A 25304-nucleotide genomic window follows, 5' to 3' on the forward strand; every position below is an offset into this window, starting at 1 on the left:
ACAGTATGAGATTTTCACAGTACGATAAACGTCTTTTGAAAATAGCAAGGTTTCACAGTATCACAGTACAGAATTATAATTATAAGTCAAATTCCCTCTCGGAATAATCTATATTGTCACACTCTGTTATAATTTGTGATGCATTATTGTGTAAGCATCACTGATGTTGCAGCTGCTGAAGATGGAGCTCATTTCAACCACTTTATATACTGCTCAGCTTCCTAATCTATAATAGTACATCAGAATGTATTAGTTTATTTGTATTTTGTGTTAATAAAAGGAATCTGCAAAGTAGCTAGTGTCTTCAGTCATTAAACAAATGAAGTGTTAGGGGAGTTAAAGGTACAACATGTTGCTCTGAAATGTAGTGGAGTGGAAGTATAAAGAAGCATAAAGTGGAAGTACGTAAGTAAAGCACAAGCACCTCACAGTTGTTCTTTCTTACATTAAATCAACACTGATTTTGATATAGATGATGTTTAATGTACCAAACATGGACAGTTATGTCAACAAACTAGGTAATGTCCAACTTGTTGACCCAATCATACGTGACATTTGAACTTTACTTAAAACCTTATTTAATAGCTTAAATAAAATGGTGCTAGCATCAAGTATAAAATAAATTAAGTTTGAATTTTGGCACAAAAAGTGCATGTGCGTGAATTTAACTCAGAAAGCCTTTTGCTTGAGTTTGCCAAAGTGTGATTCATGAGGTGAACTGAGCTCTAAGTGAAGCTGACACTAATGTGTTGGACTGGCTGGACGGTGTGGCGAGGGTTAACCTCTCCATGGGGGGCTCTCAGTGGGCCCCCTGCGTTAGCCAAATCTTATTGAGATGGATTGCTGACTCTGGGACCCTAAAGGCCTGTATGTGTATGTGTGTGTGTGTGTGTGTGTGTGTGTGTTTGTGTGTGTTCCAGGAGGACCCTGGTCACACAGCTGCTGCACAGTTTTGACCTTTAACCTTCCTGCTGCAGCTTGATGCTGTCAGTGTACACACACATTCACACACTCCAACACACAAACAAACCGGAGCTACTGTGATTCTTTTTGCTAGTTTTTGCCTCGTTAGCTTTGTGGCTCTCAGGAATTAGCTGGATACTGGTCTCTGAGTCTGACAAACTGTCAAGTAGCACGCTGGTTTATAAACATGCTAATTGAAGGCATGCTAAAACCTCAGTTGGACAGAGAATAAACCCTTTTTATTACTATTAGTAAGAATCTAAGAACGTTTTCTCTCCATTTACAGTTTTGATTTGTGTTATTTGCTTTAGTTTTATTTTTAATTTATAGTGCTGATATTTTCCTACTTGTTAACTGTGGACTAATGAACTAACCTGACATATGCAACTGTGAGTTAGTCCTGAACCACTCAGTTCATTTTTAAGTTTCCAAGGGTGTTATAAACAACTGTAGATCAAAATACCTCTGGACGCCATTCAATCAATCTACCAATCAGAGCAGGGATACTCAACTTTTGACCCACTTTTGCAAACTGACAGGACACCAGGGGCCAATTAGTAAACAAATATTAGTATATATAATGAATGTTTTCAACCTTTTGATATTTGCTGTTCTCACTCATGCCAAGAGGCAAATCCAGTCACAGCAGCCCCACACAGGTCAGGGGGGCTTATTTGGGGCCTAGCCTTGACCTCTGCTAGGGGGTCTGGGGTTCCTCCTCTGGATCCCTTTGATGTTTTTTATGTACTTTGGCAACTTATTTACATTAAAAGTCCACAGTGTGAATCAACTTTTTTTCATTGTGAGTATCCTAAATGGTCCACAGGCTACTAACCACCCTATCACAGGCTAGAGTTGGCCAGTGGATCAAAAAGTTTCAGATCAACTGTGAAAATGATTTAACAGGGCTAGGAAGGAAGGAAGGAAGGAAGGATGGGAGGGAGGAAGGAAGGAAGGATGGATGGATGATGGATGGATGGATAGATGAACAGATGGATGGATGGAGGAAGGAAGGAAGGAAGAAGGATGGATGGATGGATGATGGATGGATGAACAGATGGATGGAGGAAGGATGGATGAGCAGATGGATGGATGGATGGATGGATGGATGGAGGAAGGATGGATGGATAGATACATAGAAGGATGGATGGATGATGGATAGATGGGTGGGTGGGTGGGAGGATGGATGGATGGATGGATCGATGGAAGGAAGGGAGGAAGGATGGATGGGAGGAAGGAAGGATGGATGGATGAATGGATGGATAGATACATAGAAAGATGGATGAATGGATGGATAGATACATAGAAAGATGGACGGATGGATGGATCGATGGAAGGAAGGAAGGAAGGATGGATGGAAGGAAGGGAGGAAGGAAGGATGATGGATGAATGGATGGATAGATACATAGAGATATGGATGAATCGATGGAAGGAAGGACGGAGGGAAGGAAGGATGGATGGAAGGGAGGAAGGAAGGATGGATGGATGAATGGATGGATAGATACATAGAAAGATGGATGGATGGATGGATAGATAGATACATAGAAAGATGGATGGATGGATAGATACATAGAAAGATGGATGGATGGATGGATGGATGGATAGATACATAGAAAGATGGATGAATGGATGGATAGATACATAGAAAGATGGATGGATGGATGGATGGATCGATGGAAGGAAGGAAGGATGGATGGAAGGAAGGGAGGAAGGAAGGATGATGGATGAATGGATGGATAGATACATAGAGATATGGATGAATCGATGGAAGGAAGGACGGAGGGAAGGAAGGAAGGATGGATGGAAGGGAGGAAGGAAGGATGGATGGCTGAATGGATGGATAGATACATAGAAAGATGGATGGATGGATGGGTGGATAGATACATAGAAAGATGGATGGATGGATAGATACATAGAAAGATGGATGGATGGATAGATACATAGAAAGATGGATGAATGATGGATAGATACATAGAAAGATGGATGGATGGATGGATGGATCGATGGAAGGAAGGAAGGATGGATGGAAGGAAGGGAGGAAGGAAGGATGGATGGATGAATGGATGGATAGATACATAGAGAGATGGATGAATCGATGGAAGGAAGGACGGAGGGAAGGAAGGAAGGATGGATGGAAGGGAGGAAGGAAGGATGGATGGATGAATGGATGGATAGATACATAGAAAGATGGATGGATGGATGGATGGGTGGATAGATACATAGAAAGATGGATGGATGGATAGATACATAGAAAGATGGATGGATGGATAGATACATAGAAAGATGGATGAATGATGGATAGATACATAGAAAGATGGATAGGTGGGTGGAAGGATGGATGGATGGATAGATACTTTCTTTATCCCATGGGAAATTAAGGCACCCCGTAGCTTTTTTCACAACACTACTACAATAGATATGTTTAGATCTGATTAGATGGTCAATCAAATTTGTGGAAGAAGAAGATGGAAGTGTGTTTGAGCTAAAAATGGAGTCATTACATATTTTGCATAAAGTGTGAAGGCTCTACAAGTTGTCAGTCATCGTCAAGTCAAGTTGTGATTGGACACAGACACATTGACTACAGCAAATAAATATGAGTTCACAGATTTGACTAGTGCCTAATGTCCTAATTAAACATTCAAGAAGGAAACATTTTGTCCCATATTGGTATTCTGATATAAAAATCATAAAAAGACACATTTTGATTAGGTAATAATAAAGCTTTCATTTGTTATGAGTTTAACTTTAACCAGCCGTAATTTGAAATTTTCTTTTTTTGTTTTTATTTTTTAGAAACTACCATGTGTTTTACTACCTGCTGGCAGGAGCGAGTGAAGACGAGAGGAAAGCCTTTCACCTCAAGAAGCCTGAAGAATATCATTACCTCAGTCAGGTGGGACCTTCAGTCACACACTAATTATTTAAAACAAAAAAACTCGGTTTTGTCTTACACTGGTTGTCAACTTATGTTTGCGTTTTTATGTCTATATGAGATTTGTGTTGTGTTATGTGTTTGCCATAGTGTTCATTTATTTGTAGAGTTGTGTGTGTGTTTGTATTGATGTCATGTACCCGTCGTCAGACCCCAGCACACCGAGTACAGTTACCTCAGTGTCTCTGCAAACAGGAAGGAGAGAGAAATTAGGGCACACAGGAAACACATTCCACTGTCGGTGGCTTTCAACACCTACACACACACTCACACACACGAACACGATCTGTCACTGTCTAATTTCTTCATTTGTTTCACAGAGACGTGTTTTACTTTCAGCAACTGTGTTTGCTTGTGGTCATTTAATTGTGTATCAATTTGCATTTTGTGGGTTTCACTGCATCTGTGTGGGTTTTGCGTACACTTCAGTCCTCCTTCACCTCACACACGCACTCACACATCCTCATCATTACACCACCGCAGACAGACACACACACACACACAAAGACAGAAATGGTATTCATCCCTTGTCTCTGCTGCCTGTTTTGCCCACAGTGTAAAACAGGTTTCACACAACCATGACACAAAGCCACAATAAACACATTCACACACATTGCATGTATGGAATGTGGATGTTGTGTAAAGCTTGGTGCGTCTCTTCTTCTGAGCTGTGACAGTCACGCCATGACGGCTAGGGACCAGCTCCCCTCCTTCAAAATCCTTCAGGCCTACATAGAAGAGAGCAGGCAGTTCCTCCTGCAAACACACAAACACACAAGTATACATATATACGTGCACCAATTCCTGCACTCTGTTCTTATCCCACTCTTCCCTTGTATCTGTCCTCCTTGTTCGATCTATTCTGTGGAGTTCACATAAAGAAAACTGCGTTCATGCACCAGCTGGAGCTCATGCATGGATTTCACAACTCTTCCTGTCCACACTATCAACTTGTTTACAGCCCATGTGAACATGTTGCAGTGATGGCAGTTGTTTTGTTTTCCCCAGTTATGAATTTTTCCCACTTTGGCCTTTAATCTTTAATCTAATCCACACTTGTTGTTTTGCATCTGTTAATCAGCCCTTTAACCACAAATGTACACTTAACTGGCCAAAGCAAGCCGCAGGTTTTTAGGTTGATTTCCTCATTTTATAGCAACAATAGGATCTAGTAAATTTGAATTTGGAATTAAAAGTTATTTTGCAAAGACCTGAAACTTTCTAGATGCTTGGAATAACCAGGAAAAACAGTTATTCAAACATAGTGGCCTCTCAAGAAAAACAAGCACATGTCTCTGTCACCACATTGTTAATTATGCCCTTAAATTAATCAGTGGAGTTACATTAGTACTGTGTCTTACTGCAGTTGTACATTGTAAGGTAAACTCTTGAAGGTGCATTTAAAGACACTCTGACTGAATCTATGTGCCTGCTGAAATGCTTTTCATATACAAGATATGATGCTGAAAAAATCCAGAAAAGCATAGGCGAGCAGACGGGGATGTTGCGTATAAAAGATCATGTGAATCTGGTAATTTATTGCAAGGCCCTTTAGATCCACCAAGCAGATTTCCCCAGCTAAAAATGGCAGGCATTCCTCAGGAAACACTCAGCTCAGAGCGCTTAAGAGCGCTTTGGATGAGCAGCATGTCTTCAGTTGAGATGCTTTTGTTGCATCTGCGGAAGTCAGGACAAGGTAGAGTACTTGCTCTGCACATAGGGAGAGATGATGGATCTGCCAGTCTGTGTGGGTTCACCAGATGAAACATATGTTAATAAATATACAGGATATTAACATATTTCTCCTCTGGTGTTCAGCACTTGAAGGATGTCACGGTTGATTTTCATGGTATTTGTCCCTCCTCCACTGTGATTGGACGGCTGGGTAAAAAGTGACAGTGATGAGTGCAGCGTTTTACCCAAAGTTCAAACACTGAGCGTCTACTCTTTGCTGAGCACTGCCCGTTTTTTTCTAAGCGCTGAGAGTTGGGAAATGTTCAACTTCAGTTAAAACGCTGTACTTTTTACCCAGCTGTCCAATCATAGTGGAGGAGGGGCAGGACAAATACCACAAAGACCAACCGTCACATCTTACAAGTGCTGAACAACAACAGAGGAGAGATATGACCGTCCAGTCCATCTCCCTACGTGCTTCAGCCTTCCCTTAGATATTCTGTATCATAGCAAGCGGACGCAACCAAAGCATCTCAGCTGATACATCGCTGCGCCTCCGTAGCGTTCTCAAGCACTCCCAGCTGGACATTTCCTGAGGAGCACCTGGTATTTTCAGCTGTCCAATGCAGTCCTGAGATCCCTCCATAGACAACTTAACACCCATTCACACGTGGACCCATCTAACCTTGATGGTGAGGTGGGTCAACGACTCACATGTGACCTTCACAACTCTATAACACAGAGTTTAAAGCCTGCGACTTCTCACCAGTCAGTAAGAACTGAAGAGGCCTCTTGGATGAGAGGTGAATCGTCTTCAAGAAACTCAAGCAAGTCCAGTTACCTACGATAGCTCTTAGAACTCAGCTGGAAAAAAACACTTTGGTGGACATGGGGCCTAAATCCAGTTGCGTTCGATTCAATTGCCTTGAGGTAACTATGACCTGGATAAATGAGAATATCCACAGGCATGTTGCTTTTCAGCATTAGATTCTGAAATCTCAGATGCAGTGAAGAAGTTCCTGCTTACAAACTGGAACAACCTGCAATCCAATAGTCACTTTAATGTAAAAGATTTCATCAAGTCTGAATCAAGTTCACCATGCATATTTATCCTGAAAGGTAGGAAATCAAACCTAAAATCTCATGGTATGCTTTAAAATGGTCAGCTGTCATGTAAAGCCAATCATTCATTCTCAATCCTTCATGTTCATGTGTGTTGCAGATCTCCACCTTCTCATCCTGCTTTTATGTCTTCATGTGTTCAATCATGACACGTGCTTTAGTTTAGTGTCTGTGTGCGTCCGTCTCTTCCATCAGTGTCTATTTGCCTTTGAATGTTTGACTTGTCTGACTGTTTACTTGATATTTGTCTGTAAGGATCAGAACTGTGAGGTCCAGCCGTCGCTTGTGTCTTAACAGCCCGTCCTTCCATTGCTGTCAGTTGCTCATAAATCTGTGTTTAAGTGTACACTGTGTGTCTCCATTTGAATGCTGCTCTCTAACCATAACCTCGTCCCCCCCCTGTGAACTCTGCCTTAACATTTCCAGATGAAAAAGTCAACCCGCCAACTGCACTGGGACAGTTACTGTGACAGTGAACCGGTCAGTATCTGTGTATGTGCTGTCCGTGTGTCTGTACGTGTCGGAGAAACCTCAACAAGTAGATTTGGGTACACCTGGGCACTTGCAGCTCAAGCCACACTTTGCCCTGCACAGTTGCACATTCCCCTCCCTCCCTCCCTCCCTCCTCCCCTCCTTCTCCTGCTCATTTTGTTGCTGTTTGGATATTTCCTGGTTTGGTTTGGGTCGTGTTTATTTCAGCTCTGTTTGTTTTTGCTTTCCCCTGTTGTGCTGCTCCTCTGAGTTATGTTGGTATGTCTAGTCATATCCTGGCTACTGTAGCTGCCTGTGTTGCTGTGACCTGTGTGACTGTTTGATCATTGACAGTGCAGAGTATTCTTTATTGAAACCCTCCATACTGAAGGTGAAGTCCTCACCAAGTTACTAAAGATGAATCAACAGGATTTCTGGTATCAAATCTTCAACATTTCTCAAGAATGTTAAAATCTAAATAAGAAAATACTCAGTGGCAAAAAAGAAATATCTATTCCACAAGACAGGACTTTCTCCAGACTTGATACTGGAGTTAGGCTTGTTCTCCAAAGACCTGAGCCTTGACTTGAACTTGGACTTACACTCTTAAGACTCGAGACTAGACATGTACTTACTCTCTGAAGATTTGGACTAATCCTCCAAAGACCCGAGACTAGACTTGGACTTACCACCTAGAAATGTGGACTTACCTTTTAAAGACTTATTACTAGACCTGGACTTACCCTCTAAGAACTTGAGACTAGACTTGGACTCACCCTCTAGACTTTGACTTACCCTAGAAAGACTTAGGACTAGATTTGGACTTACCCTCTAAATACTTGACCCTTGACTAGAACTTACCCTCCAAGGACTTGATATTAGACTTTGACTTACCCTCTAAGGACTTGAGACTAAACTTGGACTCACCTTCTAGAATAGACTTGAGAGTGGACTTGTATTACCCTCTAAAGACTTGAGACTAGACTTGGACTTACCCTCTAAAGACTTTGATCCTTGACTAAGATCTACCCTCTAAAGATGTGAGACTGGATTTGGACTTAGCCTCTAAAGACCTGAGATTAGCCTCAGACCTTCCCTCTAAAGACTTGAGACTGGATTTGTACTTGCGCGCTAAGGACCTGAGACTAGCCTTGGACCGTCCCTCTAAAGACTTGAGACTCGACTAAGACCAACCCTCTAAAGACGTGAGGCTGGATTTGGACTTATGCTCTAAAGACCTGAGACTAGCCTTGGACCTTCCCTCTAAGACTTGAGACTAGACTTAGACTTACCCTCTCAAGACTTGAGACTAGAGTTAGACTTACCCTCTAAAGACTTGAGACAGGACCAGGACTTACCCCCTAGAGACTTAAGCCTTGACTTGGACATACCCTCTGAAGACTTGAGACTAGACTTGGACTTACCCTCAAAAAACTTTGACCTTCCCTCTAAAAACTGGCAAAAACACTTGGACTTACGCTCTAAAGACTGGATACTAGACTTGGACTTACCCTTTAAAAATGTGGACCTACCCTCTAAAGACTTGGACTTATTCTCTATAGACTTGAGACTGGACTTGGACTTATCCTCTAAAGACTTAACTTGGTCTTGGTTGAGACATTTCAGAGTACACTATCTCTACTATAGGTTACCTTAGTGGAACACACTGATCTACACTCCACGATACACTTGTTGATACACTTGTCGTGTTTGAGTGTTTGATCAGTGGGCAGAGTTTTAGTCTCAGACCTGCCTCATTGTTCAGCAGCTGGTTCGCAGCTGAGCTGCATGTTATTTACACGCTCATTCCTCTGTGTTGCCACAAGTTATTTGACACACAAAGACACACCTTCACCTCTCAATCACTGAATCTGATTCAAATCACTCTGCAACAGAAACACTCTGATTGAATGATGTCAATGATCAAAAAGTCTGGTTTGATTTGTGTTGGGATTTGTTTGGTTTTGTGGTGGGCGTTAATGTTTCTGTTTGTTAACATGTGTAAGTAACACTGCTCTTTGATTAAGTCATTATTTTCCACTCCTTCTATCTAAGTAAGTTAACTGTATTTGATGTATTTGAATGACTATGGTGGTTTTTTTTAATGTTATTTTTGTTTCATTTTTTAACATTTACAATATCTGTAGCCTCAAACAGCTTTTTACTCCATTTACACATTTTTTTCACCTGAAAGAAAAGTACGTTAGAGCAACCTTTGTGCAATAAATGTAGATTTTCCTGCTTTAGAAATGTAACACCAGAGTCACTCACAGGTCAGTGTGAGTTTGTGCTATGAAAGCAGAGAGCGAGGGAGGTAAGACGGAGGCACGTTGGTGTAAGTGTGAGTCTCATGTTTGGAGTGTTTGTGTTTCGGAGGCCTCGGTATGTGATAATTATGGCAGCCATAGTGGAATGGGCCCATAAAGCCGAGAGCAGGGCTCACATTACGGTGGGTGTATATGTAGTGAACGGCTGTGTAGTTACGTAGTTACATCAAAGCATGTGGTCCTAGTCTGGAAAAGAGCTCTTCCTCTTGTCATAAACAACTAATCCAGACCCAGATTTATCCACAAGTTTACTCCTTCTGATGTGTGTTTGGTTGCTAAATGATATTTCTGATATTTGACACACAGTATTTGAATGCTTTCTGTTTTATAGAGGCCTAATTACTATGTGTAAAATGTGAAGTTGTGCATAGAAGCGCCTGTTTGCACACCGTTATTTCATCAAAACAAACTCCTAGTTCAGTGTGTCGCCCACTAAAAACCCAGGAAAACCCATAAACTGCTGCTTCTCTCAGCTCTTTCACCAGCTTGCCAAATTTCTGTGGACTGGTTTAAAAGGGGGAAGCCAGGGCAGATTTTCCACTACATGAGCAGAACCTGCACATGCTGCTGTTCGGCAGTGTTTGACCCCCGAGCTGCTTAATGATAGCTTATTTTAGTATGAGTCACTCATTCTGTCTGCTTCAGGCCACTCGGTTGTTTTTTCATTTCAGCTGCAAAGTAAACTGAGGAACTATTTTAAGCATCTTTGCCGGACGCTCTGTAAACATTAAAAACATTTGGGCACTGTGAATGTCAACAGTCTCTAGTGAGTCCCTCATAGTGACTTGTCATTAGCTCTTCTGGCTTCCAGGCTGCTGTGTCGTAACTGCTGCTGTAAACCTGATGACACCCTCTTTCTTTTTTTTTTTTTTTTGGTAGGACTGCTTCACAGTCGAAGGAGAAGACCTGAAGCATGACTTTGAGAGGCTTCAGCTGGCCATGGAGATGGTGGGCTTTCTTCCCTCCACGCGCAAACAGTGAGTGACACACACGATAAGACCGCAACAAGTGTGTGATCTGCTTCATCCTCCGCACTCCTGCATAAACAAATGACACGTACCTCCTTGTTATGCTGGTTTTACATATTACCATACCACCACCTTTTGCTTTGCCCACATCCCAACTGTAAACCAAAGCCTTGCTATTTATGTATACAAGGACTCAATGTATTTAGGCATGTAGACATAGTCAAGATGACCTGCTGAAGTTCAAACTGAGCATCAGAATGGGGAAGAAAGGTGATTTAAGTGACTTTGAACGTGGCATGGTTGTTGGGGAGTATTTCAGAAACTGCTGATCTACTGGGATTTTCACACACAACCATCTCTAGGGTTTACAGAGGATGGTCCCAGAAAGAGAATATATCCAGTGAGCAGCAGTTCTCTGGGTGAAAATGCCTTGTTGATGCCAGAGGTCAGAGGAGAATGGCCAGGCTGGTTCAAGATGATAGAAAGGCAACAGTAACTCAAATAACCACTGGTTACAACCAAGGTCTGCAGAAGACCATCTCTGAATCAACAACACGTCCAACCTTGAAGCAGATGGGCTACAGCAGCAGAAGACCACACCAGGTGCCACTCCTGTCAGCTAACAACAGGAAACTGAGGCTACAGTTCACACAGGCTCACCAAAACTGGACAATAGATGATTGGAAAAACGTTGCCTGGTCTGATGAGTCTGGATTTCTGCTGCCACATTCAGATGGTAGGGTCAGAATTTGGTGTGAACAACATGAAAGCATGGATCCATCCTGCCTTGTATCAGTGGTTCAGGCTGCTGGTGGTGGTGTAATGGTGTGGGGGATATTTTCTTGGCACACTTTGGGCCCCTTAGTACCAACTGAGCATGGTTTAAACACCACAGCCTACCTGAGTGTTGTTGCTGACCGTGTCCATCCCTTTATGACCACAGTGTACCCATCTTCTGATGGCTACTTCCAGCAGGATAACACACCATGTCACAAAGCTCAAATCATCTCAAACTGGTTTCTTGAACATGACAGTGAGTTCACTGTACTCCAATGGCCTCCACAGTCACCAGATCTCAGTCCAACAGAGCACCTTTGGGATGTGGTGGAACGGGAGATTCACATCATGGATGTGCAGCCGACAAATCTGCAGCAACTGTGTGATGTCATCATGTCAATATGGATCAAAATCCCTGAGGAATGTTTCCAGCACCTTGTTGAATCTATGACACCAAGAATTAAGGCGGTTCTGAAGGCAAAGGGGTCCAACCTGGTACTAGCAAAGTGTACCTAACAAAGTAACCGCTGAATGTATGGTTTATGTGTGTGTAACTTAAAGAAGCTGCAACTTGCAACTTGAATTTTTGTGCATGAACGTGCAAAATATTGCGCAAGGAATGTGACACAATTCACAGTCTAGGGTATAGAGAATACCGGTATGTGCAAGATAAAATTTACCCGAAGACAGATTTGTTGTGTAGAGAAGACAGTATTCTTACAGTGCAAACCTCCCAGCCTCATTGGCCATCACAGTCATCATCATCACCACCAGTACCATGATGTGAATTGATATTTGTATCTTTATTTCTATCAAATAATATCTATCTAATATCTCCTCTAATAGGATCAAGGGATTCCCCAGATCATGAGTAACTGCAGCTACAGACAGACCCACAGTATTCTAACCAGTTAAACGTTTCTTGAACTGTTGTTTAGGATCTTCTGTCTGCTGTCGGCCATCCTTCACCTGGGCAACATCCGCTACAAGAGGAAAACCTACAGGGACGACTCCATCGACATCTGTAACCCAGAGGTGCTGCCTGTCGTCTCAGAACTGCTGGAGGTATGACAAAATAATCCTACTGGCAGTTTTTATTGCTGCAGGTTCTCTAAATATGAGTTAAGATTAAAAAAAAAAAGGTTAACAATGCTGAAGTCCAACATGATACGTCAGCTCTGACTCCCGGGTTTTCTTGCTCGCTTGTAAATAAATAAATTCATCAAAAATGTTCCCTCTTTTTTGATTTGTCGCTCACCGTGGAGGCATGAGAGAAAAACAGTTTCCTTCACAAATTTAACGTAGTACAGGGCAAGTAATTGATACACGAATGATCATGTGGGGGGTTAGGTATTCCTTTAAGTGTTGTATTACAGCTTTATTGTTTACAGGCCATAAGCCAGTTTAATGACTAGACTCAAGTTTAAGTTTGTGCAGTACTGTCACATCTCCTCTTCTGTCTTAAGCTCTGTGCTTAGAGGATTTTTGTCTGACAGTGTCGACTGATTAAAGGAAGACAGTTACCAAAACAGAGAATTTTGCTACTGTAGATTTCTAAAAGCACCTCTTCAAGCTGTCACCCTGCACACAAGCACTTAAACACTGTCAGAGATGAAAGGCAGCTTGAATTGAAAGTGTCAGACTTCTTTTGTCAAAACAACTCAAAGCTCGGTGATGATCCGGGACTCTGTAGTCACAGCACACACTGTTGCTGTTGCTTTGTACAGTGATGGTGGGAATGATGGGTTGATCATCTTTAAAGAGAGGACTGAACTCATTTCACTTTCTCTCCCTCTGTTATGACTAGGTCAAAGAAGAGATGCTGTTTGAAGCTTTGACAACACGGAAGACGGTCACTGTCGGAGAGAAGCTGATTGTTCCCTACAAACTTTCCGAGGTGAAACTCTTCTTCTTGTAGACGTGCGAACATTAAATATCTGACGAGCGTGAATTTAGACATGTAGACAGAGGAAAGGCACAAATATTAGATTTAAGTCTCAGATGGTGAAATTCCTCACATGTGAAAGATAAACATATCTGCTCCTGTCCTGCTGTCAAGTAGATGTAGACCGGGTAAAATCACATTACTAGAAGTGATTTGGTTAGGTTTAGGTATCAGGAGTGAGATTCAAGTGTCAGCGTAAGCCAATCAGAAGCAGGGTAAGGCAGAGTAGGGAGGGTCATGCCTTCGCTTTCCTAGGAAAAATAACTTGCATGGTGTGAGTGCTGTATCACTTCCTGTTAGTATAAAGCAGTTATTTTAATTTCCTTGACTTCAAAATTGGTATACTATGAACATTACTGTTTAGCACACTGTACACTGTAGTATGGATTTAGAGTCAGACCATAGACTGTATATAAAGATGGGCGACGCGTCTCCAGTTTCTCCTGCTGTATAAAAATGAAGCCAAATATCCAGAATATGGGCGCTGCCATCTTGGGCTGGGGATGTAATTTGGAGCCAGAGCCTGTGCAGTAGTGATCTGATGTTGGAGTCATGGTATCAAGTAGGGATGGCCATTTTATGTAACTTCCATACTCAAGTACTCGCAATAAATAATTATAGAGTACTTGCACCAACAAAAGAATATGAATAATAGTATTGTAAACTGTTCAACAACGGAAAACAAGTGCAATTTTAAATTCAATTATAGAACAACCAGTCTTCAGCTAGCCCATTAAACCATAAATCCGAAGTTAAAAGAAGAAAAATCATCAAACTTTCTGTTGCTGCCATTACATAGGTTAGGTGCAGCACTGAAGGACTGTCCCCAGGGTCTGCTGTTCTCCTCACAGTCAGTTTGCCGTCTGCCAGGTTAGCACAAGCTAACATAGCAGCAGCGGCTAACATCCAACAGCGAGCCATTTAATGGTCCCAACAAACTCACACTGACACCGCAACAGCCAGCTCTGTCATTAAACCTGTAAATAACTTAGATAACGTTAGCTGTGGGATCCATTTGCCCTGTCACTGTGTGTGTGTGTGTGTGGGCGGACCCTCATCAACTGTTCCCCAGTGTGGAGCTCACACTCCCGCAGCAGTCGTCTCATGATTAATGAGGCAAAGTGACAGCGGGGTTAAGGGGGCGCAAAGCAAAGCCTGCACTTCATGCAGCTCAACAATGAAATAAGATTTTACCTGTTTTAAATTATAAAACAATGTAAAGATCCTGTTCTCACGTTGGGCGTGGATTACTCTATACGTAAAATCAAATACTTATGCCCATTCCTACTACTGTGGTCCCACCCTAACACCCCCCCCACTCCAATGTGAGCCGATCACAGCTGTTAATCATGAGCTCATACTCCCTTTCTATAGCGTCAAATAATAAATTAAAACCAATCTTATCAGAAAAATGAATACATGAACTTCTATCTGCTTGATAAGAAGGACTTCAAATGACGGAAACCGTCTTCGGGAGAAATTTACTTTAATTTGGCCCATGTCCCAGCTACTAACTGACAGGGGCGGGGTTTATGACTCGAACTGTAGCAAGCCACATGGGGGGCAATCCAGATGTTTTGGCTTCACTTTCGGGGAGCTGTCATGACGTTTATCTTTATATACAGTCTTATGAGTCAAACCTAAAGATACATGAGCCGTTTTTATGAGTTTTTAAAGTTTAAATAGAGTATCATACACATTAGTGCGACTAAAGGCACTTCGCCAACTCAATAACGGCGCTGCAGCCTCGTCTCTTCAGTCTGACCCGGCTGTGTTTACAGGACAGCGCGCACCAGCGCCGGATCTCCTCCTGCTCTCTCTCTCTCTCTGCTTTCAGTCTGTAGCCACATGTGAACACACATGTACACACAGTCACACCAACACACACTTACAAACACACATGCACAGAGTCCTTCAGTGTGTTTAGAGAGACGGGAAGGCATTTCAAGTCCCTCCACAGTTTTCATTGAAAACAAACACACGTCACGGTCTGCAGATGAGAGGCATCTGAAGGAGACGAGGGAACAACACGGATACGGTGTCAGTTTGAAGGAGGTGGTTTTTACACATGATACCTAAATGTTTCATATTCCAGTGATGTCACGTGTTAAATATTTTCTTGCGCACATTCAGTGAGTTGCGTGAAAAGATTTTCTTACAGACGGCTCACGTCAGCACTATTTTACCACAAACTCCCCCGATAGATGGTGGCGTGTTACATATTACCGTCGAAACAACCTCATAATGGCCTGTTGGATATTTAGGAGTCATTTCATATGAACAAACAGTGGTTGTTTTGGTAGCTCGCTGGGTGGTCTCTGTGTAAATATTGCTCTAACAGTCCCAGCAATCTCACTGCCTGTTAACTGAAATCATACACTTGAAAACCTCAAAAGAAATCCGAGCATTTCTGTAATGAGTTTTCTCCATTTGGTCAGAGTTACGAGGCTGTTTCCCTCTCAATGTTTTATGTCCAACTTCCTCTAAATAATGAAAAGCTTATGGGTCATTAGACCGCAGCATGTATGGGGTTCAAAATAATATCTTTCCTGACTGGTGGAAGGCATATTTGGTTCGTGGCTGCTAAAAATATCCTTGTTAATTATTTAGAAACAGAGGAATTTTAACATTGAGTGGACACTTGATGGTTTGTTTTGTTTCTGAAGTCGCCGGCTCACCTTTAGCTGCAGCGAGGTCAAATCTTTCCAGCGGATACAGGAATTAAAGTTTTCTTGATAATTTGACAGGGAAGCTTTCGTTGAATAATCTCTGTGTTTATAAGAAGAGCACACAACGCTGATCCAGCACACTATTCTTTCTATATCTGCCTCTGTATCATCTAAATATGTGATGTTTGTTATCTGGATATCACGCTGGTCTTCCCAGCAGAGCCTCATATGCTGTGTGTTTAGTTTATGTTTGGCCTGTTAAAGTTAATATTTCCATGAGGCCATGACTGAAACTTTAACATTCTGCAGCCTCGTCCATCAGAACTTGGCAGATCACGCTGTCTGTGCCACACTCGGATCGGTTCGGCAGATCTCATGAGTCACCTAATGTGGTAATGACATATATAATGGCCCAGGGACGTCCTGCTGTTGTACAGTGCGGTCTGCCAGCGTGTCTCTGCCTTCTGTGGCAAAGTTTCAGTCGAAAAATAGAAATGCTAGAGATGTGTTGAGGCAGTGGAGTTGTCTGGTTTCCTCTGAATTCTACCTTTTAGGATGACTCATTATTTTCCAGTAAGAGTTCTCAGAATAATGTCTGCTGAGTACAGTGAGAATGTGATTTATACTCAAACTATAAATGTTTAGTCACAAAGGAGAAATACAACTGTCTACACATCTTTTTTAAATAACCCTTTTCATACGTGGTCAGTGTTGACTGTGATGTCACGTCTAAGTTTCAAATATTAACGTAAATCCATTTTATTGTCTATCTTTAAACTCCTCCATTCGCTGTTTTCTCTTTATGCTGGACCTGTGCAAAAACTGTAACGCAACAAAGCCAAGCTCTAATGTATAATACAGATATGTGGTGCGTTTAGCTTCAGCAGGTGACTCACAAATGATGTCTGCAGTTCAAGCATCAGTTGGCGCCCGAAATAACGAATGACTCTTCTAACCTTCGGCCATGCACAGATAAGAATCATCAATTCACAGGAAGAGATGGACACGCTTATGTGCTCAATACCACTCTCACAGCTGTACAGTAATTATGGAGCAAGAGCTAACAGCTGGTTAGCTAGCAGGGGAAACAGATAGCTTGGCTCTCTGTAGAAGTAACACAATCCAGCTTCCAGCAGCTGCAAAGCTCAAAGAGTAACAGGCTGTGTGTCGTTTGTTTAATCCTTACAAAAAACAAGGTAATGATAGTTTATCACTTTATGTGCCGCACTGTTTCTCGGCTTGGACAGTTCGGCACATAACCCCCCCCATAAAATAGGTTTTTGCACTTCAGCTGCACTTGTGGTACAAAATGGTATCCACTTTCAGTCTTCTAAGTGGGTGTGGTCATCTCTCCTTCGTATAACCCCACCTCATTTGGAAGTGTATTAACGTGTAGATAGATGAAGCAGATTCAAGCACTACAGTACAGATTTAATGTTTGCTTCTTATTTTGCCGCTCATTCTTATCTATTAGCTTAATGTCTTCAGAGCAAGGGAGTGTAAGAACACGTCAGTTGTTGCCAGATCTCATGAGAGTGTGTTGCTAAAACAGAAACATGTCTCGAGTAGGGCTGTGCGATATGACAACATATATCGTGTGACGTGAGAAAAATGTCTATCGTTTCATATTTTGCTCTATTGTTTATATCGTTGTGACGCGAATTACACTTTTTACGGCAATATTTTTCATCATTTGGAGTCTGTCCATCTTTTGCATGGATCACGTCGATAAATTACTCTTCTTGGCTTTTTAATTCGCAAAGCTTTTACGACACTTATCGCTGTGAAACAATCAGAAAATAACATTTCATTGATCTGATTCACCAGCTTTCTCGCTACCAGCACTCCCTCTCTTCACTCACTCTGTAGCTTGTTCAACCACAGCTGCTCTCTCTCTCTCTCTCTCTCTCTCTCTCTCTCTCTCTCTCTCTCTTTTTCTCTCGTCTTCTTTAAAATGAGTTGGTTGCCCTACTCATCATAATGTTATCAAACGAGGAGAAATGTCCTCCCCTCGTCCTAGTCACGTTTTTGTACTCCCTCATGGCAGGGTTTAAAGCTCTGATCAGTCTGATCTCCATCACACCTCTGAATCCGGAACACTTGCATGCTGCGTAAAAGCACACACAGAGGCACATTTATGCCATTGGGGGGGCAACTTTTTATTCATTGGATTAAAATGTGCTATATCGGGATAGGTATCGTTATCGGGATAGGAAATTACCTATATCGTGATATGAGATTTTGGTCATATCGCCTAGCCCTAATCTCGAGCAAAGTGAATTTTCTCCTGATTTGTTTGTATGAAAAAAACTCAGTGTCAGAATGTTTAGAACGTTTGGGGCTTGTGAAAACTGGATCAAGTATTTACTTCAGTGACTACAGGGTGAAGGAAACTGTCATAATCTGTACATTCTCGCAAGGGAAAATCAGACAAGAAAGGCACTGCATGAAAAAAGAGCAGGAAATAACAGAATATAACAAAGCAATGAAAGATGAAACAAACACTAACCAAAAGAGGAAACAAAAGGAAAACTAGAAAGTTTCAGCAAAATGGGGGTTTGGGTTTCGGCGATGCAAGGATGACATTCAGAATGTTATGTAACATGCATTGGATCTCATACATCCGGTGTATACAAGGCTTTTAACCTCGAGGCAACAGTTTTAAAAGCGTGCAGACAGTGTCCCAGTTGTCCTCCAGGCACTTAGCAAGGCTTTTAACAGGCAGGCTGCCCGTTCCATGTTTAGCAAGTCCAGGTATTCCTTCAGCCAAGAGTCCCTAGTGAAGCAGGCTGTCTTCTCCCGTTAGAATGAATGGACTCGAGGTTGCTGCTTGTCTCCTAAAGGGGCGAGGCAGTGGTGAAACCCATGTGACACAAATACAGGAAATGAATCTAAAGTAGTGGTTTCTGGTAACATGTCAGTTTGTGAGCTTTAGGTGCTCATGTACTTTGGTTTAGACTAGGTAGGGAGGTTGTTATTGTTATTGTTATTGTTATTATTATGTTAGGGAGAAGGGGTGGGAGCAAATAAGTTTTACTTCTTCTCACTCCTTTTCGGATATGCGTATTGTTTGATTTATGTTACTTCTTATTGGATTCAGTATGTTTTTTAAAAAAAAAATTTCTTCTTTCTTTCTTTTTCATATTGTTTATTATTATTTTCCTTTTATTATTGCATCACATTCGAAATAAACATCTCAATCAATCAATCAATCAATAGGCAGATTTTGTTTTGTTTAGACAGAGATGAGACAGATGAGGTTTCTCATCTGTGATACTGTACATGGAAATCTGCCTTCACCTACAAAATGATCATTTGTGTGTCAGTTACTCACCCCGTCTTACCTTGAATTCATGAAGAGAACTTTGATTTTCTCGCATGCCTCAATAGTGAACAAAGAATCCAAAAAAGGCAACAAAATTCTATCAGTACATCAGTTTACAAACTGTCACACAACTCATGCAGTATAATTCAGTTCTCATTTATCCAGCTGTATGCTCAGTACCTTCCAAACACATGCATCTTCACTTAAACCGTAATACTCAAAACACTTTTGGATCAGCAAGCGGGTGTGTTTCAACTCTGCCCGTACTTTCCATTGAGTTGCTGAGGCATCTGTGCTCGAGACTGTTAATGTGGAAGTGTTTTCAATACTGAGGTTTTAGCAAAAATGGATGTTTGGGAAGTACAGAGAATATGACTGGATAAGACAGTTCATAAAAGGATGTTTTAATGTAGTTTTGCTGTTTTTAAATGCGGATCCTGATGACTTCAATTCATCAAGAATTGTAGCCATTTTTGGATTCTTTGTTCACAATTCAGTTTTCTTCATGAATCCAAGGTAACACGGGGTGAGTCACTGATATATAAATTGTTATTTTGTGGATTAGGTATTCCTTAAATCAATTACAAGTTCTAAACTAATATTTCAGTAGTGGTAGTGACACTGAAGGGATACTGTATGTGTCTACCTGCAGGCCGGTACAGTGCGAGACTCCATGGCAAAGTCCCTGTACAGCGCTCTGTTTGACTGGATCGTCTTCAGGATCAACCACGCTCTGCTCAACATCAAGGACCTGGAGGAGACCACCAAGGTGAGATGACACAAACACAGAGTTGAGGCCTTTGCACACTGAGTCTTTTTTTTTTGTCTGAAACTGTCACGTGTCTAAAATAAATACAATCTCACGTTGTGTCAGTCATGTTTTCACACTAAGTCCCAAACTTTGGTCCGTCATTAAAATTTTCGTAACAGGTTATTTATCTGTGTATCTGATCTGTTGAAAGTGAGCTGTCTGAGTTATGAAGGGATTCTGTGCAGCCCGTTCCTCTGTCTTGTTGCGGCTGTGTCTCACTGACTGATCCCACTTCACTGATTCTTGGTCAAACGTCTCCAAAGGCTCTGACTGATGTGACAAACACAGAAAATCAAACCTCATCCAGATTTAATGACTGACGTATAACTGACTCAGTGTGCAAACATGATTGACTCAGTGTGAAGTAGTATTTATTTTTAGACGTGTGACAGTTTCGGACAAAAAAGAAACATACTTGGCGCAAAGGCCTTTACTCATAACACAGTTAGCTTTAAGATGTCTGAGACTGTTTTCTTATTGTGTTTGTTTGTCCTCCTCAGATCTTGTCCATCGGAGTGCTCGACATTTTTGGGTTTGAGGATTACGAGAACAACAGCTTCGAACAGTTCTGCATCAACTTTGCCAACGAGCGTCTCCAGCACTACTTCAACCAGCACATCTTCAAACTGGAACAAGTAAGACATCTCTTAAATATTCCTCTTACTCACGGTCAACAATTCTTAGGAACTGACTTCCTGTTTGAGGTTTTAACAGGGAACTGAACTTCTGAGCTACTGTACTGCCGCAACTGTTGTTTTAACAAATTGTAGATCTACCGGCTTACACTCTTCGACTGTAACCACTTCCAAGGAAATCCCTCATGCTTATCACAGCACGCAGTGCACTTACATTACAATGACACTGAAACAATGGAGGAATTCTTCATCACATTATGCAACAGGGCTGCTGACAGCCCTATGACTCAATTTACCCTCCCTGTGACCAGCCTGACTGAGGATGTATGTTCCCTTAAATGAGCTGATTAACTTCAAAGGCTCCTTTAAAGATTTTCCTGTAAGTTAAATATTGTGTTTACCTTGAGATTGACTGAATCAGCGGACCTGCCCCGACATGTTTGACGGGCTTTCATGAAATACACAACACAACATGAATGACTGTGTCCTCAGTCATTCCGGTTTTGTACAAAGGCCCGTCTTACTCCTGTGTCATAAATATGTCAAGACTTAAACTGTAGATGTTTTTAATAAGAAGACACTTCAAAGACGTCTTTGTTTTGGGAGGTTAAGTGAAATGCAGAATTAATTGTGCTGTACATTAAGGTCTTGTCAGATTTGCTGTGTTAAGATGTTTATTCTTTATATGATTTGATGGGTTCCGCTAGTAAAGACCTGAGAATTAAAGTTTCAGAGCTCCTTAAAGCAAACATATTGTCAAGCATGCATGTTTTAATGCAGCCTCTGCAGGGAACAAACATGAACATGACACAAACTTTAACCAAAGACCATTTTTAGAACATGTTTAAGATCAGATTCACTATTTCAAAAGTAAATTGTGGAGCTGGAAAAGGCCTTTACAAAAACCTTAGAACAACAAAACTAATGGTTGATTTCAGGTCAAGTTTAGGACCACCATCTTGTTACACCTTACTTTTTTTGTTTTAAATTTGTCTCACCAACTCTGAGACTACTGCACATTCACATGTATGTAGTTTTTTGTCGAGCTGTGAGGGTCACGTAGGTTTATATTACCAAAGGATTATGAAAACATTACTTGTCGACACCGACGCTTGTGCGCATGGCAAGAGAGGAGAGGGAGAGGGAGCCGCTGAATGAGTTCCCTCTGAGCAGTAAGTCAGTAAAAGAGTCTGAGAAGTCTGGGGCTGTTCATGAAACATTCAGGACACCACAGTTTATTCCACACTACTGAAGCTGCTCCTCTTTTTGGAGCCACCATGGAGTCGGTAATAATTTCACACAGTATGACAACAATATGTCAACAAGTCGAAATATTGCGTGTATCAGGTTATGAATTTTTCTCATCATATAAAAAGATATACCGGTATTATCATGAATGACATGATATGGCACACCCCTACTGACGAGTCAATGATATAAAATCATATATGTAATTTAATTGTAAGTTATATATACTAGCATGTTCAGGTTTATTTCCTGCAGCGGTTGTGTTCACCTCTCTTCTTTGAACATTAATGAAACAGCTTGTCTGCACAGAAGTCACCATTCTTCACTTACGTCGACATCAGTCTGACTTTACTGTACCTTGTCTATGTCGGCTTGTACATATTAACTGACTTTATGTGTGCAGCAGCATGCGCTCCCATACAGTGTGTGTGCACTTTAAGCTGATGTCTGTCCACCTCCTAATGGGTAAACCACGACGTACAAGCAACATTTACATTCAGTTGGCAGCTGAGAGCCCTGGCAGCCATGGTGTTGAGGCGTGAGGTGGCAGTGGTCAGGAGACCAGCAGAGGAAGAGCGCAGGGAGTGAGAGGGGGTGTACTCCTGGAGAAGGTCAGAGAGATAGATGGGGCTAGGTTGTGGAGGGCTTTGAAGGTGAGCAGAAGGTTTTTGTAATCAGTGCAGTACTGAACAGGGAGCTGATGTAGTTGGGTGAGGATGGGGGTGACGTGGTCGGATGATTTGGGGCAGGTAATGATCCAGGCAGCTGAGTTTTAAATGATTGGAAGCCTGTTTAGGAGTTTAGTGTGGAGACCAGAGTGAGCTGCGTTACAGTCAGTCAGGCCTGACACTTGTTTGTATAGAGGTGCACGATTATACTAGTGACTGTGTGCTCTACCTTTACATAAGTTTTGTCATTAGCTTTGCAGGGAGCCACATACACTTAGCTAACCCTGACTCGCTGGTATTCAATATATTGATCTTCACAACGCCCACTTACTCTGCATGTGAACAGTGAATGTGTTTTATTGATTTCTAATATTTTCCATAGATCAGTCTGCCCCCACAGTTTTGAGCCACAGTTTTTAAAAACATATATTCCTGCTTTTATCAGGCTAGTTACGGAATAAAAACACATTTTTGTTAAATTCTCAGCTTGTTCTATAAACAAAGGAGTTTTGATTTTATTACAGTGGGTTCAAACTGTACTGAAGACTTGATCAGAGGAAGCAGGAGAGCTTATGAATTCATAATGGCCCACAGAACAGTAGATACAGTACAGCATGAGTTGTGTGTGGAAAAATCAATGTGCAGCCTGAAAGCCTCTGAAAACGATTCAACCAGGATAAGTTGACCAAGAGCTGGCATGCTTCATATTTCCGTTGAAGCCAGCTTCACACCCTCGTCTACAGTTACATACAGTATATTTCCATTCATCTGTCGACCAGTGAGTCACTCTGCTGGGAGCAGTTAGGGGCTAAATGGTTTGCTTAAGGGCACATCGATGGTCATTTTCAGGGAGAAGAGTGCTCATTTTCTTCTTTTGCTCTATTTTTCTGACCTTTTCAAACAAAGTCTCCACCAGTAATAGTTGAAAGACATGAAATTAAAGAAGAGATTGTCAGTATAATAATATTTATGCTATAATAATACAGCATAATCAGCTTTGTCAGTGAGTTATCCAACTTTTACATCTGTTGCCATGATGGTAAGAAGGAAGATTTCCATGATAGAAATGTGGTAGGAAGGAGGATGTTAGTGGCAACAAATAGTTGACGGTAGATTAAACATATCTGTCGTTATTGCTCATCGACCGTAGATGTATAAACAGAACTGGATATAGCATTCATTCCAATGAAAGTTGCTCAGCGGCGCATAAAGCCATAAAAGCTTGATTTCCGAGGTATAAAATTACCCGAAACATCCACATTGTGTGGCCCATTAAGCAAGCGCACTCGAGACTTCCGCTGGCTGAGCAGCGAACTTCCAATTTAGTCCTCCGCTAACTTGAATGGTGATAAAAATAAAGTAATCATACTAAAAAATGAAAACATAGACACATTCACAAACATTACAGGGAATGTCAAACTCATTTTAGTTCATATACAGCCCAATTTGATCTCAGTTGGGCCAGACCTGTAAAACCACTGCAGATTAACCTATATTATATTATATTCTGAAAATGGTCACCCTTTCAGAACACACATGATAATCTTAAGAAAAATATGCGCAATATAAGGTATATAATTCTATCTATAACATCTGAATAATCTGATCGTTCATGTTGGTCTGTCGCCACCAGGTTTATTCAGTCCCAAAGAGCATCAAAAAAGCACCAGACGAACGTTGTGATGACAGACAGAGGCCCGTAAAGCAGCAGTCGTAGGAAACAGGCTGCTATTTATAACATAATTATTGGTATAAATGATGAAACAAAAGCAAAATATGAGGATAACCTGCAGAGCAATTGTGCAGAAGCCGATTCAGCAGATTCAGGAGACATGTTACTGTTGGTTGAGTCAAAATAAGAGTGAATCACAGCAGTAGTCGGAAAATGATTTAAAGGCACATGGAGGGGGTGGATACAGTATCCTGTGCAGTATAATGCAATCCAATACAGCACCCCCACAAACCACAGCTCAGTGATTACCAAAGACTTGAGTCAGCACCCATCTGACACACAAATTGAATGTTATAAGCTTCACAAATATTTATTGCAGGGCTGATGTATTAGATTATATCGCACAGGTGTTCCTTTTATTGTCTCCAGCCCGTCCGTGTGTGTGTGTGTGTCACGAGTGTTTGTTAAAAGACTCAAGAGTAAAAACCTGTCATTAGTAAGTCACTCAGTCAGAGACAACTATCACGTTCTGCGATGTTGATATTGCGAAAGGAAGAAAAGACGGACGTGTTCTGCAGCTTTAACTTTATTATTATTATCCAGGAGGAAGTTTGGTTTGCAGCCAGAAATAAACTGTAAGGTCACAGGTGTGCACAGAAGACACTAAACAACATAAACCAATATCAGTTCAGAAGATAATTCACTGATACCTTTGTGTATGTGTTGTTGTTAATACGCTCTGTAACCTGTGTTCCTCTCAAAATACAAAAAACCCAAAATATGCAGCATAGTGAAAGAAAAGACCTATCCGATTTCTCAATAAAAGTAAATAAAACAAAACAAACATCCATATTTGCAGGAAAGATTTTTGGTCATTTTCAGTGTTAGAAGAAATACTTACATTATTTAGTGAAGTAAAAGTAGAAATTTTAGATCTAAAAATAGTCCGTTATGAGTAAAAGTCCTACAATGAAAATGTTACTTAAAGCTATTGTTATTAACTTTTGTTAAAAAGAAAACAAAATTGTCGTACTTTATAAACTGTCACAATATGCTCACAGCACTAAATGAGACAGATAATCTATAAAATGAGA

General features: G+C 41.3%; 1 protein-coding gene across 7 annotated transcripts in view; it reads left to right on the forward strand.

Annotated features, from left to right (window-relative positions):
• The window catches only part of myo9aa (myosin IXAa), a 163459-nt gene that overhangs the window by 84249 nt on the left and 53906 nt on the right, over positions 1-25304 (forward strand). For all 7 annotated transcript variants that reach the window (XM_049597461.1, XM_049597481.1, XM_049597489.1 and 4 more), the window contains 7 exons: positions 3760-3859; positions 7121-7174; positions 10372-10469; positions 12176-12302; positions 13045-13134; positions 19829-19945; positions 20488-20622. In XM_049597461.1, the coding sequence (XP_049453418.1) occupies positions 3760-3859; positions 7121-7174; positions 10372-10469; positions 12176-12302; positions 13045-13134; positions 19829-19945; positions 20488-20622 (721 nt within the window). The remainder of the gene's footprint in view (positions 1-3759; positions 3860-7120; positions 7175-10371; positions 10470-12175; positions 12303-13044; positions 13135-19828; positions 19946-20487; positions 20623-25304) is intronic.

The sequence above is a fragment of the Epinephelus fuscoguttatus genome, linkage group LG2, assembly GCF_011397635.1.
Source record: "Epinephelus fuscoguttatus linkage group LG2, E.fuscoguttatus.final_Chr_v1".
NCBI lineage: Eukaryota > Metazoa > Chordata > Actinopteri > Perciformes > Serranidae > Epinephelus > Epinephelus fuscoguttatus.